This window comes from Acanthopagrus latus, chromosome 18 (assembly GCF_904848185.1).
Source record: "Acanthopagrus latus isolate v.2019 chromosome 18, fAcaLat1.1, whole genome shotgun sequence".
Classification (NCBI taxonomy): Eukaryota; Metazoa; Chordata; class Actinopteri; order Spariformes; family Sparidae; genus Acanthopagrus; species Acanthopagrus latus.
This window is the reverse complement of record NC_051056.1, coordinates 6253060-6272894: the sequence shown is the minus strand read 5'-3', so window position 1 is coordinate 6272894 and position 19835 is coordinate 6253060. Positions and strand designations below refer to the sequence as shown.

The following is a 19835-nucleotide window of genomic DNA, read 5'->3' as shown; positions in this document are numbered from 1 at the left end:
GGAGTGAATTTGGTTTGAAAATCCAATACACAGAGTCAGTCAGTCAGTCAGTCAGTCAGTCAGTACATCAAGTTTATTGAATACAAGCTTCAAATCTGCAAGATTTTGGGCTCATTTGAGGGCACCCAAAACAAACTGCTGATTGAATAGGACTCAGGCACAGGTGTTCCCTGCCAGCATGGGCAGGGAACTTTCCATGCTGGTGCATGGGATGCTGGTAATTGGATGATGGTGACCGGCATGCCAGCACCAGCGTGGGTAGCTGGTGATTGGATGCTGGTCCAAAACATCCCATGCTGGTGACCAGCTTCATCAGCAACATCACCAGCAAGACTATGCTGGTAGGCCATCATAATTAGTAGGACCTTGCTGGTCGACCAGCTCCATCATGCTGGTCCACCAGCTAAACCAGCGCTAACCAGCATATGCCAGCATGAACCAGCATGGAAATCATGCTGGTCTATGCTGTTTTTATCAGCAGCGACATACTTCCTGTATTGTCATATAAACTTACTTGGCACTTGTTGAAGCTGAAGGTCTTAGTTGGGATGATGGATTGGTGAACATTGATTAATTGTGATAAATAGCGTGCGGAGCATTACACTGAACGAAAGTACAAATCAAAACATTTCGATGCACTGACCAAAACAAATGAATCAAAGGTGTTTCTGGAACAAAAATAAACAACCTTTGTTTTCATACAACAAAAAACTAAAGTTCGTTTCTATCAATTTCGATTTTGTTCATGCGGTCATGCAGCCAGCGTTAAGTAGTTGAAACACATTACTCCTTGGCGTCCCCTCATCACACAAGCCTATGTGTCTTTTGTCTTAACTGACATGCAGTGATTGTGTCCTACTTAACATAAATGCAACGCCTTGTATTTCTTTAATGAAACAATAGAGTATTTAAAGAAATGTTATCTTGGAATACCGTATCTCTCACACAGCTGATTATATGACATCAAATTGTCTTCTGCATAGAAGTCTGAGATTTTCTCAACACCTTTGCTAAACCACATCTTAAATCAACCATGTGCTCTCCCCGGTACTAAACACATTTTTGTCCTGTCGTAAATCTTTGGTCTGAGCAGGCCTTTTAAATGAACTCCCAGTTGATAAATGATAAGTATGGGTAGTGTTAAAGTTGAAAAGAAAACGTAACATCCCTGGAGTGGCTGTCAGAGATAGGGATTTGATAGTCGGACTAAGCTAGAGTGTAAACCATGGAGAACGAAGTGTTTGGGGTCTATACTCCGGAACGGGAGGTGGCGGTGTGCAACAAAAGTTGACTGCCAACCGCTGTAAAAGAAGAAGAAAACAAGAAGCTTCTCTTCCCATAATGCAAATCGGCATATTCACCATATAAATGTGTGCGTGACTTCCGGTGGGTCTTTCGGTCTGCTATCGACACGCTGAATAGACTGCAGACCAATGGCTATAAAACTTTGTAAGTATTTTAGCGTTTTTATGCGAATTTTGGTGAAACAACTGTGATTTATAAACGTTATTTCCCTAAAGAAATTATTAAAATGTGTTTTCTTGTTATTGGCCCAAATTATACTGACAGTTAGCTATAAACTGTCTAATGCAGCTATAAAACGAAATGAGCACGTGACGATATATCTGTGCAGAAATTGTTTTTGTGTAAACGGATCTATTGGTGTCGTTTCGAGTTATTGTTGTAATATCGTCACGTAATCTTTGGGATTTTCTGGGCTGTCCGGTTCAGAGCTGCACAAGCGCGCACCGCCATGGACCGCGGTTGGCTAACGTAAGCTAAATATCGTTGACAATATTCATTGTCCTGGAGAATTTGTGCAGTGGAAAAAATGCTAACTTAAACATGCGGAAATATGAACCAACTTGATGGAGTCGCATTAATCAATAAGAATACAGTGCTGGATGGGGATCGTGGTGTTGTCAGGATTGCCCATTTATTGAGCTGTGATGAGAGAATGTCCACACCTTCTACTTTATTGAAATGTTCAATAACTTCATTATGTGCTGGTATAGCAATAAAAATATAATTCCCATTACATCTGTTTGACAAGATTGTGGTTGTGGCCCATTAGAATTGCTTATTAGTGAAAATGGAGCACTGACTGTAGCAAAGCAGGAAATCTGTATCTCAAAGTGTGCAGTCCCATGATGAATAAAGTTTGTCAACAAACAGTGTTTCACCAGCAATTTCTGATGCCCTTTTCACACCAAAATGAGTTTGTATACCACCCAGATGTCTCCATCACAGCTGGTAAGAGCTGGAGATGATATCTTCATGGAAGAAAATGACTTTACCCATTGAATTTACAGGCTAAACTCAGATGCTAGTTGGTGGTATGTTTTTTTGGGGGGGGGGTTTGTGCTGTGTAAAAGCAGTATGATTTGAGAAGGGCTGTACTCCAGTAAATAACACAGCCTTGGTGTAGACTGCCTTCCCACTAATGTTTTGACGATGTGATGTCCTCTTTATCCCTTTTTTAAGATGCTGGGTCCCTTGATGACCAAGTCCCATGGCAGAGCCTCAGCTATGGAATGGGACTACTGACCTCCTGCCTTGTCTTTGGCACTTAAGGTAAATATGCATGAGCTACCATGTGACCTTCTGGCCTGCAAGGGGAGTGCAGGTTTAGTAAAATGATGAGAAGGGTTCAGATGACATCGTGGTTCACTGTCTCCCACCCCAGCTCTAAGTCAGCTGACCAGATAGTCTGTGTCTGGCTCAGTGTTACAGTGCTGGAAGACGAAGTCTCTGTACCTTGACTTGGATGTGCTGGCTCTGTTTTAGAGTCTGCTGCATCTTGAGTTGTTGCAGAGCACAGCCCAACGAGAGTGGCCTGTCCCTGATCAACAGCAGGGCAGGCCTAGTGTAGGGCCGCACATTCATAATGATGCCACAAAGTTCCATCAGCATATTTACTATAGCTTGTTCAGACATTTTTGTTACATGGTGCAAGTTGTAATTGCAGTTTCAAAATTGTACTTTCAAACCCCACTTTGATGTATTAAAGAGTGGTTCCAGCCTCAATAGCAGCTAAATAATTGAAATACATGGCGGACACCTTTTTTTTTTTTTTTTTTTTTTTTTTAAACACTATTGGTTTGCATAGCAAGGGAGAGTTACCAGAAACTCAAACCATACTTTAAACCTGTGACTCAAACCCTTTTGTCTTGCATATTTTGCAGGCAGGGCCTCAAGCTGCTCAGTTTGGAGCTAACAGTCTTGCTGCAGACTGACTGAAAGTGAGTGTGGCTGAACCAGTGTAACTTCACTTAAGTCATACATTTTGTGCTGACAGACTATAACGACATGTAGGAAAATAGCACCTTGGTATGGATCCATTGTCACTTATGGCTCTTAATTTCTCTACAGGAGCATGTGGAACAGCTGGCCTAACAAGTGCAAAGAAATGAGATGCACCAAGGTATGTATGACATCTGGGTGTGATACAGTATTCCTCGCATGTAGAGATGTGTAAACCCAATCTTGTACTCCTGTGGCAGAGACCTCCTCTCTGTTGTGGAATTTTGGTATTGGGAGAGAAACCTCAGGACTTTGGCACAGGTTCAAGTAATAACCATTTACCAGAACCTGACTGAAGACCTGAAACATGCTGCTTACAGAAGTCTGATGTTTGAACACTGGGTATGAGCTGTATGCTAATACTTGCGCTTTGTGTTCCTGTGTGTCCAGAATTTTCCTGCTGGGCAGATCTCGGAATGAGTGGAGAGGTTCCTGACTCAGTCTATCTGCTGAAATATGTCTGGGCTGCTGCTCGTCATCAGTACACATGTTTCAGCCAAGTCTGATCAACCTGGTTGAAGCTGTGAATGGAAATCGTTCTCTACAGGAGCATGTGGAACAGCTGGCCTGCAGGAAGCGGCTAACAAGTGCAAAGAAATAAGACTGACCAAAGTAAGTATGACATCTCGGTGTGATACAGTATTCTTTGCATGTAGAGATGTGTAAACTAGGGATGTCTCGAGCCGATCTGAGCATTTTGCCCCTGATCGGGATCTGCAATTTTAAAAATGGACGGAAGCCCGTGTTTTTTTTTGTTTTGTTTTTTTTTAAGTTGGAGCACAGTTTGTGGCAGAATAGACGTCTGTAACATTACTTTGGCAAACCTGTGGATAAACTGTCTGCAGTGTGGAAATATTTTAAAAGCGAAAGCAGTCCAACGGTGACATGTAACATCTGCAATATGACCATTTTGCGAGGGGTAACAAAAGAGCTGCATTTAATACTACACATTTGATATGACACATAGAAAAAAAACACTCAAATAATACAGGTTCACTCAGGCTGTACAGGCAAAGGCACCAAAGCAACAAACACTCACGGATACTTTCAAAAGTAAAGAAATATCGTCGAGACAGTGACACAGCCAGAAGTATTAGATATTTTGAATCCCCGGTAGACCATCTCAGCATAACATTGCATTGAACTTGGGGGAACTAACTTTTTGAGTTGCAATGTGCCGGTATGCACACTACTCCATACCAGTATCGGGACTCACTATAGGTATTTAAGAAATGAAGGACTCGGATCGGGGTAAAAAACAAACGGGACATCCCTAGTGTAATCCCAATCTTGTACTGCTGTGGCAGAGACCTCCTCTCTGTTGTGGAATCTTGGTATTGGGAGAGAAACCTCAGGACTTTGGCACAGGTTCAAGTAATAACCATTTACCAGAACCTGACTGAAGACCTGAAACATGCTGCTTACAGATGTCTGATGTTAACCTTGAGTATGAGCTGTATGCTAACACTTGCACTTTGTGTTACTGTGTGTCCAGAGTTTTCCTGCTGGGCAGATCTCGGAATGAGTGGAGAGGTTCCTGACTCAGTCTGTCTGCTCAAGTATGTCTGGGCTGCTGCTCGTCATCAATACACCTCATGTATCAGCCTGGTTGAGGCTGTAAATGGAAGTCGTTCAACATTCTGTTAAACGTCCTGATGGCATCACGTTTGGCATGTACAAGGAATGATCACATAAGCCTTGATGGAAATTAAAATCTGGTCTGTTTTAATTAAATGTATTAAACTTTTTTTCAATAAAACTGAGTACTGTGGCACTGTCCAGTTTTGTGAAGTGACTGTTTAAATCAAAATTAAAATAAAGTCCTTTTGAATAAATCAGGTGTTTATAATTGTGTTCTTGCTGTGTGTCTGTAAATGACTTCCCAGTCTGTGGCAAGAAACAAAAAGGATCATTATGTCACCATTTTTGTTTGGGTGCCAGACTGTCTATAAAGCTACATTGCTTTCATTGTATGAGATTATCAAATAACCATATTCATTTTTACATGATTTCTTTTCCTAATTGTGTTTTAGCCATTTGTATAGTCAAATCAGAGAAAAAGAAAGCTGAATTGGAAGCCAAGAAGTTCCACTTGGCCATTATCCATGAAAGGAAAACAAAAACTCTCCACTCTGCCCAACCCCAAGTAAAATATGTAAAGAGTATGCCCCCGCAGACAGTCTTCTCTTCTAAAAAAGGATTATGGTGGTGTTCTGAGATGAAAATGGACGTTTAGCCCAATGTTTGATTTAACCTGCCCGTCATACCACCATAGCAAAACTAAATGATATGTGACATGACAATTGACAGGTTCTGTTGAAAATAATCCTAGCCTCTGAAAGAGATTATTGGGAATGGAATCATTATGTTTCCAAAGTAATTGTGTTTACACTGTTGTTCAGTTCATTACGTGCTGTGATATTTTGTATATTTTGTGCCAAAATAGCATAGGTCAAGGGTGGAACCATAAGTACCACATACAGTCCAGATTTGTGTTTTCAGTGAGTTCTGAAGATTGACTAACTGTGTGCAGGTGCACTACTACCTGTCTGCACTAGATAGAACTCCCCCTAATATATTACACTAAATTGTGTTTGTTATCAAGTCAGTTCTTGTCTGTCCTTATGATTCCCTGTATATCAGAATGATATGAGATTTCAGAATGCTGAATTCTCTGAGGTAGGGTACTGTAATTCTGACGTAGAATTAAGTCTGTGGAAACGGGCAGTTTCCTTTGAGTGTAAACCTGAATTCATATGGAAAGATTGAAAATATCTGACTAATAAGTGGGCTTTAATTTTTATTGTGTTCATTTATACGGTGGCCTTATTAGTCACCCCGATGCTGTGCTTTTATTTTGAATCCTGTTCTTGCACTGCATTACCGTAACATCTACTATATACGGGGCACCACAAAATAACCGGAGGCCAGGTTGACCAGGGGTTCTCAGAGTGGCGGCGGGCTTGAACACAGTCAGAGAGCCCAGAGAGCCTGAGACCACCGGGCATGTATCTGTTACCCGACATGTGTGAGGCGGGTTCAGAAGCGGAACTTCTTGCCTGGTTTAAATTGTTGGTTTGCTCACAGTGTGTTTATTTCACAGATTGTCCTTGATTTTTGTGCCTCTGAAATTGTTGAGAAAGTTAAATCACAAGTTAAATCGTATCGCAATTTCTCTGTTCTGAGTGTGATTGTTAATAATATTTCCGACCGCGTTGTGCTGGGACAATTACACATATTGTAAAAACCGTAACGTCGTTTGGCAGGATGCTGTCAGTGGACAGAACAAACGGGGCAGGATTTAAGGCGGAGTTTTCCTGCGACAAGTAAACTGAGTTGCAGAGTGTTTTTTTTCTCAGAGGACAGGAACGTCTTGAAGTGGAGAAGTGGCGCAGACAAAAGGTAAGCCAACTATCCGACATGGGCTCTCACGGTTGCTCGCGTGCAAAGTAAAAACCTCAAATATAAGACGACAAATCTCTCTTTTTGCCTCTCGCGAAACTCAGTCTCAACGTTACTAAAAAAACGCTTGTCTGGCAAAAAAAAACACGTCTAACGGATGTGTTCATCACGAGTTTGAGCCCGCTGTCAAACTGTAACCCTCACTAATGGCTCGAAGTTAGTGGACTTTGTTCCTGCTGTCTGTCACTTTTCCCATTTAAAGTTTAATTGCACGTTTTGTTTATGTCAGCAGTCAACATGATGCTGATTGTAGTCTTATCTTGCGTGTTGTAGTTTATCCCCTTGCTGCAGAGGTCTTGATTTAACATGACGCCTATACATACAGGAGTGTAAGCATTAAAGTGGGAACATTAAGAGTAAAAACAAGATGTGGAGAAAATATTACTGCAAGAACTATATGCAAACTGCAATAGTTTTACTGCATGGGGTTAAAAGTGCAGGTAATGCTGAGTAAAGGGATTAGAAATAAAATAAATAGTGCAAGAATAACTTTGACTCAGTGTGATGTAAATCAAACACACATTGAGATGTAGTATTAACAAAAAAAAACAAAAGTCAATTGTGCCTGGGCAACATAACTGATGGTCCAGGAGAACACAGTCCATATGTCTTATCATCCCTCATCCTGTTGTGTTATTTCTCCAGCTTCCTTCCTTCCAGGCTGAGGTGGATACCTTTCTTAATAACGTGTCGCAAACCTTAAAAAAGGAGAAGTAAAATCAGATTGCCTAACACATGGAGAAATCTGCCCAGCTGCAGAGATTTATTACAGAGCTGAGGGTGTCAGATGGTCAAAACAGGTTCACTGTGGCTGTCGCTGACTTGGTATTAGTCTGAAAAAACTAATTTCAAATATGCGCCTTTTTTTCTTATCAATCATTGGCACCGTCAGCCAGAGGTGTTTCTGCAGAAGCCGGTAAAGACCATCGGTGCACCCCACAAGTCTAAAGATGTGGGTAATGAGATCATTTATCCTGAGAAAATGACTTTATAACATTCATTGGAGCGGACTCTGCCTTGTAACACTCCTCTGTGGACTGGGTTTATGAGTTGCAAAACAAACCATGTGGATGATTTAATACTGGTTACTCTGACATTTTAATCTTAGATCAGTTGTGTTGTAATGGCACTGCTGAGCTGATCAACATTAAGTAAAGAGAGCGGACAACCTTCTGTTTTCTCATAACAGATGAATTAATCTGGTTATTTCAGGATAACAGGCTTTGTCATGTTGAAACAATGCCATGTAAAAAATAAAACACACCCATCACAATTATGTGCTTTCATATGTTTCCTGTAATATGAGAAAACTTTTTTTTTTTTTTGCATCTACAGTTTATGAAGTTTTATAAAGAAGCAGCTGTATAATTGTCTGCACACCTTTTGCGATGCCTTTGAAATAAAACGCACACTTCCATTCATCCCTCTGAGGTGGGCTGGCACGTGATCCACTCCTTTCAAAGAGCCCGCCATCATGGCTCGGTACCTGAGGTATTTCACTACTGTGGGCGATGAGCAACCAGCTACGTGGGAGGATGAAGAGTTGCACGTGGCCAGCGAGGAGCTGAGTCCAGCCACCGGGCAATTTCCAACAACGCTCACCTTCAGGGCCTCACTGCAAAGGCTCTACAGCTCAGACCGCTTTCAGGTATGCCACTGTGGTCCTTTCAATGCATTTGTTAGTTTAAACACGTCAGTGATGCAGAGTTTTGAAAGCCAGTTTTATGGAGAAACTGGGACCAGAATTATTTTTGGCATTTTTTGCTCGTTTTAGCATTGCACTCAATGTCGGACTGCAAAAGAAAAAGAGAAAAGGTCAAAATCGATGCATATGAATCAGAGACATCTTCTTTTTCTCATCTGTGTGCTGTTTGCGTATCTTAATCATCATGAGTCTTTCTGCTTCAACAAGAACCAATGCTTTCAACCGAGATTTCAACAATCAAATCTACTGGTATTGGTGACTGTTAAGGATGATCAGCTCTGATTGATTCTGTATTTTCTCGTGACGATGATGATTGATGCTTTGCAATTCAGGAGATGTGCCATGTTGAAACCATATAAATAAACTGCTATTTTGTTTATTTGAATTTTGTAGACATGTGTATACCAGATACCAGATTTAGGATTTCATCAGTTGAATCGGATTTGGTTATTTAATAAAGAAGAAATTCAACTATTCACCAATATTCAGATTTGCGCCAAACTAAACTTCTGCATTGCCCTTCATCAGTTTGTTTTACCTGCAGCCTCAGACTCGCCTTTTAACGCCTTTCCTCTTCATCTGTGATGTGAAAGCATCAGGTTTGCGTGCAGTCAGAGAAAGTTAAAGTGAAGCATGTTTGTCCCCCCTCCCCAGTCCCCCTGCTGCTCTGCACTCTCAACAGGGGCGTCACTAGGTTTTAAGGACAGGGGAGGCTTAGCCCCCAAGAGATGCACAGGATGTGAGCGAACGTAGCGCGCAAGCACAACATTCCACCAACAGCTAACAAAGACTGAGAAATTATTTATTATTATTATTATTATGATGATCTTTTTCTCCCTCAGCATCTCCCTCTGCCTGACCCTTCAAGATACATTGAAATACAATGAGTTGAATTAATCAACTGATCAACATAGAGGCTAATGCCATGACTTTCACTCACAACACAGTAACTGTTTGCTCCCAAATGAAGTTGCACAGATTATGGTTGTAATTTCAAGCCCTAAAACATATTACTTAATTGCTTGAATTAAAGTAATATTAAGATACTCTTGAATATATCTGGGTCAGGCTAATTTGGCTTTTATATATGCATCTTGGCTTTCTCCACTTTCTAATCATTACTCTCCTCAATGTAAGCTCAAGTTAAATAAGTCTTATATGGTGCACCTTGACTGAAATGTTTCATATTTCCTATTTATACTGAGCTCCATAAAATTCCAAGACTGTCTGCATCACAAATGACTCTATCCTGTGAAATCCTTTAGACTCACCTTTCCAGTAGAGGTCTCTGCCCTCTCACTCCCTGTGCTCCTCTGCCCTGACTCCTGCAGGTCAGTAGGGGTGGTGCAGTGATTATTATTAGTGTAATAATAAGTAGTGTAATAATAATAATGATAATAATAATAATAATAAGTATTATTATTATTATTATTATTATTATTATTATTATTATTATTATTATTATTACCCACTGATGACAATCATACGTGAGTGAGCTCAGCTCCTGTTTCATGATGTGCATCCATGCGTAAAGTGAGAACACAGTTCATGTTCCAGAAGGAAGTCACCCAAAGATAGTATGTGGTAAAAAGAGTGCACACTTAACTCAATAAACAACCAGGATCTTCACAATGCAGTTCAGACTAACTAGCTAACTAAGTGGCAGACGATTGTTTCTAGTATGCAAGCTCCAGCCACAACCGTGCCTGAGCAAAGATAAGTCATGTACATACGTCACAACGTAGCACAATTGCAGCACAATGGAGAACAGCACAGAGCACATGACTAACCTTACTGAGATTTTGTGGCTTATCAAGTGTTGTTTTGGTCATAAATGACCCTCTTAAATACCTTGACATCTTGATTATGCAAGGTGGTGTAATTTGCATGATTATACTTCATGTCCACAACCCCAGCAAAATGACTTGTTTCACACCATAATTTTAACCATTTGGTCCATTAACATTTGGAAAGTTTAGAAGAGCTGTAGATTGAATTGTTTTAACCCCCTTCAAATTAGCCAGGCACTAAACTGGAAGTTAACCAGCTTGACTGGTGATCCAGATATTTTCTTACCTGGGAAGTCACTGAGCAGCCTTCATGAGAATAAATTAGGCTTCACCTCCAACACTTTATCGAGTAATAAAATGTCCTTAATACACTGCATCCCAAATTCCTTTCTTACTGACACCCCACTGCCTGATGTTGATAACATTTCATCACTTTGCGTGGCGGAATTTAGTGTGTTCTTCCATTTAGATCAGAGCTGAACCGAGGTGTCTGTGCAGAGTTTAGACATTCCCATTCCACACAAAAATCTGATCTAAGCAGGTTTAAGTGGGATTTTTGAGCAGTGTTAAAGGGGTACAGATTTCCCTTGGACCCTCTTAAATGAACCTGTCACTATATTGAAAACCTAGCAACATCACCCAACTGTATGTGCTGCTTTCTCCTGGCATGCAACATCTGCAACAGTAGCAATGCAAACCAATGCATACTGTAATATTTCTTTGTCGGTAGTATGGAGTACTAGTTTTTCAGTTGCTGTAAGATGCTGTATAAAGAGAGGCACCTTCAACTCATCGTCTGACTTTGCCTCCAGGTGCTGGTAGTGTGTTTGGTAGTCCTGGATGCCATCTTTGTTCTGGCAGAGCTGCTCATAGATCTATCCGTTATCAAGTTGGCACATGGCCACATTGTTCCTGAGGTGAGACCTGGATTTGTCCATTTACTCTAAGCAACATGAAAGTAATTATGAAGGTCTTTATATGATATAATTTACCGACACATTATTTTTTTTGCAGGTGTTTCACTACCTGAGTTTGGCTCTTCTCACATTCTTCATGGTGGAGCTGGCCGGTAAGCTGTATGCTTACCGCCTGGAGTTCTTTCAGCACAAGTTTGAGGTGTTTGATGGTGTGGTGGTGGTAGTTTCCTTCATCCTGGACATTGTCTTCATCTTCCACGAGGACGCCTTTGATGGGATGGGTCTTCTCATCCTGCTGCGGCTCTGGAGGGTGGCCAGAATTATCAACGGTCAGTTAACTTTTGCCTAATTAACATGTATCTGCAACTTGTGTCAGTACATAGCCATAGCCCTGCTGTTTGTCACTGCTCTGGTGAATGTTCGAATAGAATGAAATAACTTTATTGTCCGGAGGTGTGAAGAAAGGGTGTGTTATGTAATTTAGATGGACAGGGCCTTCCTGTGCACAATGCTACAGTCCTGTAAAGATCTGCCTGTGTTATCAATCCCATTGTTTGCTTTTTGCAAAGATCAGGTGCCTGTACCAAACAAAAATATTAAAGACAAGAATGCTCTCTATCAGACTGACACACACCTATTACTTACCCCTTCAATTTCCTAACTAAAAAAAAAAAGTCTCTAACTGGCTTTCTTACGTACAGTTCAGTCATAAGTTTACATCCACTTGTAACGAACATGTATATCATGGTTCAATGAATAATTTATTATAGGTCTTTTTGAAAATGTACATACTGTTGTTGGGGAACAAAGGTAGGGCAGGAATGAATCACAGCTAGCCAGAGTGCCATAAGTGATAGTGTGTCTTTTATGATGATCATTTCTAAGGCTTTGCAATGAAATCGTCCTTCATCCGACAAAAGAAGAGCATGAGATGCCTGCACAGTTGTTACACATGGAGATGACCGTTTGAATATGTTTCAGGTATCCTGGTGTCAGTGAAAACACGTGCACAACAGAGAATCCATAAGCTGAAGGAGAGCTATGACCACCTCGTTCAAAGAGTCACAGAGCTGCAGGAGCGCAGTGACAGACTGGTGAGTCCTGACAGCAGCTTCATACTACATCTGAAATTAAAGGCCCAGATTTGCTGGGACAGTAAATAAATAGTGAGGTTTTAATGCTCACCATGTACCAGAAGACATTATTATTACTTATTTTCAAGAGGAAGAAAGGCAGCTTGGGGAGTCTGTGTTTGTGTTAGCAAATTCCATTTCTGCTAAAAGAGCGAAGAGAAGCACTAAGTAACTTCCCTGGAGCGTTCGTGGAGAAACTATCCCATGGCCTTCAAAAGAAATTAGCTCCAAGGCTTATAGACAAAACCTAGAGAGACGGGGAAGGTCTAGTTTTTCACGTCAAATTGCAATCTGCTCATGTATGGACAATAGAATATATTTCACAGTAGGGGTGTGACGATACACTCAGCTCACGAGACGAGACGAGACGCGAGATTGGGTTCACGAGATCGAGACGAGACGAGATTTTAGGAAAACCACAATGACAAAATATATGACTGGACCAACAGACTTTTATTTTACTGAGTTGCACAAGCATTTTGAAATGTTTTATTATAACTTGCATGCACCAAGTATTAAAGGTAACAACATGCTGCAACTACACAGTCATGTTCTTTTAACTGTTAATAAACTTATTCTTTCACAAATTGAAACTAGAACTAAAATTTATAAAAGTTAAAACAATAATAAAAAAATAATAAAATTGAATATTTCCTCCTTTTCTTTTCAAAGTGCAAACAATATTATGTGCAAAACCAAATCATTAACTGTCAATACAGAGTGCAAACAAAGCCTGACCAAGTGTAACAACATGCTGCAACTACACAGCCATGTTCTTTTTTTAAGAATATTAGCATGTCCACATTGTCTGGCAGCAGTTGGGATCTTTGCGCATTGACTATGTCTCCTGCTGTTGAAAAGATGCGCTCACTTGGAACGGAGGTAGCAGGGACAGAAAGGCACGCTTTGGCAAGGTGAGACAGCAAAGGATATTGGGAGCAGTGTTGTTGCCACCACTTAAGAGGGCAGCCACTGAGAGGGATAGAGGCCTCTTTTCTGTAGTTTTCAACTTCCCTCTCAGCCTGTTTTGAACTGTTGGACATCTCTGGCTCAGTAGAGAAAGAGTTTCCTAACAGGTCCTCAAGTGCTGTCTTTTTGGGAGTAGGTTCTGTCACTTCGGGCTCATCATCTCTCACAGCCTCCTCTCTACCATGTGTGGGACAGTGAGCTCCACCTGCTGCCCCTTCTTCCCTCTCCTCAGCTGTGGTCTTTAAACAGAAGAAACACTGGTGTTAATTTTGATAAGCAGCTAAGAGACACACACACACAGATGTCACATACAGACTCCTCTCCTCACACAACACTGTGGTGGCTGTCTTCAAAGGATGCAGCAGCTTCACAAGGTCTTCAGCATCTCTGACATCGCAGCTGTCAAGTGTATCAATACTTGGGGCGTTTTGTCTTACCTCATATCTGCTGCGATAAAAACACCTATGTCTCTTGTTATTGTTGTGGCTCTGGCGCTTGACTGTGGAAGTTGAGGTCCGAATGCATTTGTCAGCGTCGTCTGGCCTGTTAGTGTTTTCTTCACAGGTGCAGAAGCTGATTTGAGTACCGAGCTGTGGTGGTGCTGCATATGACTCCGCATCGTGCTCGTATTACCCGCGGTGTACGGCATTATTTTCATACAATGTTTGCATATTGTCTGTGTTTTATCAGTCACTCTACTGCCATTTATCATTTCCGCCGGGTACCCAAAATGCTGCCAAACAGACGATTTAAAAGTGGCGGGGGCATCTTCAATGGTCATACCGGTATTTTCCGACGTCATTCTGGCTGCTTGCTGTTTCCCCTCCTTCTCCTCCTCTTCTTCTTTTCCTTCTCCTTCTTTAGGTTCTGGCAGGCTAGACGTAGCAAATGCGCATTACTTCCCCCACAGGTCACAAGTAGAAGCACAGCCAGTCAAAATTCTCTGGTAGAAGCAGAGCCAGCTTCTCTGGTAGAGGTACAGGGGTAGAGGTTTGCATAGCTCACAAATCTCGCGAGACAGATTTTTAACGCGACGAGAAATATCGTCGAGTTTAATCTCGCGAGATCTCGTGGCACGAGATCTCGTCACACCCCTATTTCACAGTTATTTAACAGTAACCATTATTGGCTACTTCTTTGTCATCTGCACATCATTTTTGAGTGGATTCACTTGTTCATTTCAGTTTCATGTATCGTTTACATCAATGTCATAGTAGTTCAACATCAAAAATGTCATTCATAAACCAATGGATTCTTGTGCTGTTTTTAGCTTCAGGAGTGGTAGGTTGGGTGGCAGCAATTGGAGCTGTGACGTGATTGAACAATGCAAATATTTTTGCCTGGTTTTCCCTCTGGGGCTGACGTTTGTTCATTTTGATTGAAGTGTTGCAAGTGTAGCTTAAACACTGCTTTTAACTTCTGGTGATTTAAATAATGCTTCAGTATTCACAAATTAGGTATTCATCTGTATCCAAAGTATCAAAAGTTTGTGTTTGCCACATCACTTATTTTCAACAATCAACAAAAATCCCATATCCCATGGCTGTGGAGGTGTTGAAGTGATGCTAACGCCCAGGCTGGCGTACAAAAACAGGTCACCCCTACACCACACAATACTATGCGACAGCATTTTACTTTTTACTGTATTTTTCGATAGTGTTTCAGTTGGGTGTGAACAAGTTGTATTTCATATGTGTATGTGAGAGGTTGTTCGGAATAATGTAGTGAAAGGTTGAGGCCCAGCAACAGACTGACTCTTCTGTTTTCATCTGTCTTAAGGAACAAGAGAACCAGAAACTTCAAGCCCTCCTGAAGAAGCATGGAATAGACTTCTGACTCGCTAAGCTAACTGTTTTGGAAGTACTGTTCACTGTTGTTTATATCATGTACCTTTTTGCACCATTTTGTACTGGAACATTTAAACTACACATTTCTTGATGAACTTTCCACTTTAGACCTGATTTCAGTATTACTACTTGTTAAGGGAACCGTGAAAATGGAAACTAGTTGAAGGTCTGTTACACCCGCAAACGTAATAACTGCCCACAAACGTAATAAACCACAAACGTAATACAAATCTGCAGCTTTGAATGTAATAATCCCGCAAATGTAATAAATTTCCCACAAACGTAACAAAATTTGCCTACTGCAAACGTAATACTGAATTTCCTGCAAATGTAATAACTATTACATTTGCAGGAAATTATTACATATGTGGGAAAGTGAAAATCTGTAAATGTAATAACTTCCCACAAATGTAATATGAGACAAAATAATGATCTTTGTGGTTGTTGTTGTTTATTTGTTTACTTATAAACCTGCCAATAGTGACTGAATGTTGACAAGCAACCCGCAGGTCAGGTGGGGCAGGTCAGAAAGTGACAGAGCAGTGTTCTAAGTTATTAATAACACACACACACACACACACACACACACAGGTCATGCTCATAATTTTAAGGGCTATGGCTACAAGCCTATGCTGGTGGCTTATGAGAGCCAATGTTTGAACCATTTAATGTCTGCATATCAAAGGCTGGGGCTGCACGGTGGCCCAGTGGTTAGCACTGCTGCCTCACAGCTAGAAGATCGCCGGTTCGTGTCCCTGTTCGCGTCCCGGTTGTGGAGTTTGCATGTTCTCCCTGTGCAGCGTAGGTTTTCACCGGGTACTCCGGCTTCCTCCCACAGTCCAAAAACATACTGAGGTTAATTGATTATTCTAAATTGTCCGTAGGTGTGAATCAGAGTGTGCCTGGTTGTTTGTCTCTATGTGTAGCCCTGTGAGAGACTGGCGACCTGTCCAGGGTGTCCCCTGCCTTCGCCCTAAGTCAGCTGGGATACGATCCAGCCCCCCCGCGACCCTGCAGAGGATTAAGCGGCGTACATATAATGTACAGATAATGGATGGATATCAAAAGCCAAAAACTTGAATAGATAGCGAACCGGCGATCTTCTAGCTTAAATGGTTCAAACATTGGCTCTCATAAGCCACCAGCATAGGCTTGTAGCCATAGTCCTTAAAATTATGAGCATGACCTGTGTGTGTGTGTGTGTGTGTGTGTGTGTGTGTGTGTGTGTTATTAATAACTTAGAACACTGCTCTGTCACTTTCTGACCTGCCCCACCTGACCTGCGGGTTGCTTGTCAACATTCAGTCACTATTGGCAGGTTTATAAGTAAACAAATAAACAACAACAACCACAAAGATCATTATTTTGTCTCATATTACATTTGTGGGAAGTTATTACATTTACAGATTTTCACTTTCCCACATATGTAATAATTTCCTGCAAATGTAATAGTTATTACATTTGCAGGAAATTCAGTATTACGTTTGCAGTAGGCAAATTTTATTACGTTTGTGGGAAATTTATTACATTTGCGGGATTATTACATTCAAAGCTGCAGATTTGTATTACGTTTGTGGTTTATTACGTTTGTGGGCAGTTATTACGTTTGCGGGTGTAACAAGGTCTACATTTATTCAAATGATATCCACATGCTACTGGATTTTGCTCTACAAAGCTAAAAGGTCATTACCTTAATTTGCTCATAAATATTTGAAACATTCTTCAGACTCATGTCTTGTACATAGAAATTAATTTACATCTGCACTTAAAATACTGTATGTTGTGTAACAGAAATATATGTAAAAAAAAAATGTTTTTATAATAATGAATAAAAAAATTAAACATTGATCAAATAATCTCACAAAAATATTGTGGGAGTAATGTGTGTTGATTGTTTGATTCTTTCTTCTTCTTCTTTCTTGTGCATCATAAAGAATGTTTCATTTGTGTCTTGACACGGTTACCTACCATCCTTGACACTTGGCCTGACAGTACAGATGGAGATGATCCTTGAAGAGATGCCTGACTCCCTAAATAATAATAAACTTATGGATGATATTGACCAAGAATTACACATATGGTGCCCTTCTGATGGGTGACATGATGATGTAAGAATCTTTACGAAAGCAAAAGTAATGCTACTGTAAGCTTTTGGTGTGGCTGTCTATGTATACATGCTACACCAGGATCAAGATCATGGTTTATTAAAGGTGTTCTATGTAGTTTTGAGGAAGGAATTTAACCAGAAGACAAAGATCTTCATTATTTATTTATTTATTTATTTATTTTGTTTTCATGACTGAATAAACTGAGTGACAAGTACAACATGATTTCATACTGTTTTACTTTGTTTACACTGATCAGGTGTAACATTATGACCACTGACAGGTGAAGAGAATAACACTGATTATCTCTTCATCATGGCACCTGTTAGTGGGTGGGATATATCAGGCAGTAAGTGAACATGTTGTCCTTAAAGTTGATGTGTTAGAAGAAGGAAAAATTGGCAAGCCTAATGATTTCAGCGTGTTTGATAAGGGCCAAATTGTGCTGGCAAGACAACTGAATCAGAGCATCAACAGAACTGCAGCTCTTGTGGGGTGTTCTCAGTCTGCAGTGGTCAATATCTATCAAAAGTGGTCCAAGGAAGGAACAATGGTGAACTGGCGACAAGGTCATGGGCGACCAAGTCTCACTGATGCATGTGGGGACAAAAGGCTGTGGTCCGATCCAACAGACGAGCTACTGTTGCTCAAATTGCTGAAGACGTCAATGCCGGTTCGGAAGGAAAGGTGTCAGAATACACACTGCATCGCATTTTCTTTTGTATGGGGCTGCATAGCCGCAGATCAGGCAGGGTGCCCATGCGGACCCCTGTCCAATGCAGATAAGTGCCAACAATGGGCAAGTGATGATTGGAACTGGAGCAAGGAACAATGGGAGAAGGTGGCCTGGTTTGATGAATCATGTTTCCTTTAGCATCACGTGGATGGACTGGTGCGTGTGACCTGGGGAACACATGGCGTTAGGATGCACTACAGGAAGATGGCAAGCTGGCAGAGGCAGTGTGATGATTTGTTGATGATGCAATGTTCTGCAGGGAAACTTTGGGTCCTGCCATCCATGTGGATGTTACTTCGACAAATACCACCTATCTAAGCATTGTTGCAGACCATATATACCCTGTCCTGGAAACAGTATTCCCTGATGTCCGTGGCCACTTTCAGCAGGATAATGCGCGGTGCCTAAAACCAAAATGGTTCAGGAATGGTTTGAGGAGCTCAAGGAGTTTAAGGTGTTGATCTGTCCTCCAAATTCCCCAGATCTCAGTCCAATCAAGCATTTGTGGGATGTGCTGGACAAACCTGTCCGATCCATTGAGGCCCCACCTCACAACTTACAGGACTTAAAGGATCTGCTGCTGACATCTTGGTGCCAGATACCACAGCGCACCTTCAGGGGTCTAGTGGAGTCCATGCCTCGATGGGTCAGTGTTGTTTTGGCAGCAAAAGGGGACCAACACAAGAGGTGGTCAAAATGCATGATAGGTGTATATTCGACCTTGCTACCTTTCTAATTTCAAATGGTGTTCAGTGGACCATATTTTTTTCTGAGAACATCTTTTTTATTTACTAACAGGAAAGATACAAGTGATCCACCCCCTGCCGTATCTGGGATTTCGCATTATTTTTCCTCATTGCAGTAAACTACGAGCGGAGTAAAAGACGCTTCACTGTTGTGATTATTTCTAACACTATTATATTCAAATATTATATATGCCCACAACAACATAACTTCTTAGCAAAGACTGTTAAATAACGGAGAGGCCTTTTTTTGGGTTCTGGCTTGTTGCACTGTACCTGTCCTCTGTGAGGGGGTCACAGCGAAGGAAAAGAAGGAAAGAAGAGGAAGACGTGAAGAAGTTATAGGTACAATAACGTCAGTGTGATGAAGCGAAAGGAAATTAATAGTTTAATGGTTGTAGTTACCATTGTTGGAGCAGAGTGTTAGCTTGCTAGCTTGCTGCAGACGATAGCAGCATTGTTTAATAATCAATAAATAGCTGAGATGACACGTTAATGTGTACTCCACCTTAAATTCATCAGGGACATTAGGAAAGTTAACGTTTGGCCTGTTCAGGTGTTATTTTACCTGTTGCCTGTGTATTCCTGCTTGTATGTCAGTTAAAATGCTCTTAGTTTTCCATCACCTTTATAAGTAATAGGGTAGTTGTAAGCCTTTCGGTTATTGTGTCACACTTTACATCAGTGTTAAAGTGCAGTTAAAGTGTATTACTGTTAATACTCCATACACTGCACTTTACTGCTTTTTGCACTCTGGTTAGACTTAATTGCAATGACGATAAAGTTGAATGAATCTCATCGTATTTTCATTATTAGTCTATATTAGTCTTATGTATAGCACACACCAAACATCTGTATTTTATTGTCACATATACTTCTCTCTTCAGACGCACATATTTCACCACCAGCCCAGTGATACAGCATCAGGTGCTCCTGTCCCTCTACCTCAGCACAGCAGACTGACACAGCATCAGGACTAAAGGCTGCACCAGCAGACCTGCTGACTGGCCATCTCTTCTAACTGACAAAGTAATAAGAGAGTTAGTTCACAGAGGACCATTTCAAATACGAAAAGCAGTTACACACTTCCCAAAAACAAAGATGGGAGAGTGGCAAGATGACATT

The 19835-nt window shown here is 41.0% G+C and overlaps 1 protein-coding gene, 2 long non-coding RNA genes and 1 other non-coding gene across 5 annotated transcripts; 3 read left to right on the top strand and 1 right to left on the bottom strand.

Moving 5' to 3' along the window:
* Positions 1-1377: 1377 nt before the first annotated feature.
* Positions 1378-5138, top strand: LOC119008164. The gene is made up of 6 exons (XR_005071346.1): positions 1378-1449; positions 2485-2574; positions 3186-3242; positions 3373-3424; positions 3694-3915; positions 4799-5138. It is a non-coding gene; the product is annotated as an uncharacterized LOC119008164 (long non-coding RNA).
* LOC119008170 lies at positions 2682-2883 on the top strand. The gene has a single exon (XR_005071351.1). It is a non-coding gene; the product is annotated as a small nucleolar RNA SNORA74 (small nucleolar RNA).
* Positions 5139-6307: 1169 nt separating the features above from the next.
* On the top strand, positions 6308-16972 carry hvcn1 (hydrogen voltage-gated channel 1). 2 transcript variants are annotated; one of them, XM_037078182.1, is made up of 7 exons: positions 6308-6705; positions 8229-8413; positions 11073-11177; positions 11275-11506; positions 12159-12271; positions 15059-15292; positions 16749-16972. In XM_037078182.1, the coding sequence occupies exons 2-6, from the start codon at positions 8240-8242 to the stop codon at positions 15113-15115; spliced, it is 681 nt and encodes a 226-aa protein (XP_036934077.1). In that variant the 5' UTR covers positions 6308-6705; positions 8229-8239; the 3' UTR covers positions 15116-15292; positions 16749-16972. The 2 variants fall into 2 exon arrangements, with proteins under 2 accessions (XP_036934077.1, XP_036934076.1); XM_037078181.1 differs by having other exon boundaries at positions 6311-6705; positions 8197-8413.
* LOC119008113 lies at positions 12745-14801 on the bottom strand. The gene is made up of 2 exons (XR_005071327.1): positions 14063-14801; positions 12745-13518 (listed from the first exon to the last, which is right to left on the bottom strand). It is a non-coding gene; the product is annotated as an uncharacterized LOC119008113 (long non-coding RNA).
* Positions 16973-19835: the final 2863 nt, after the last annotated feature.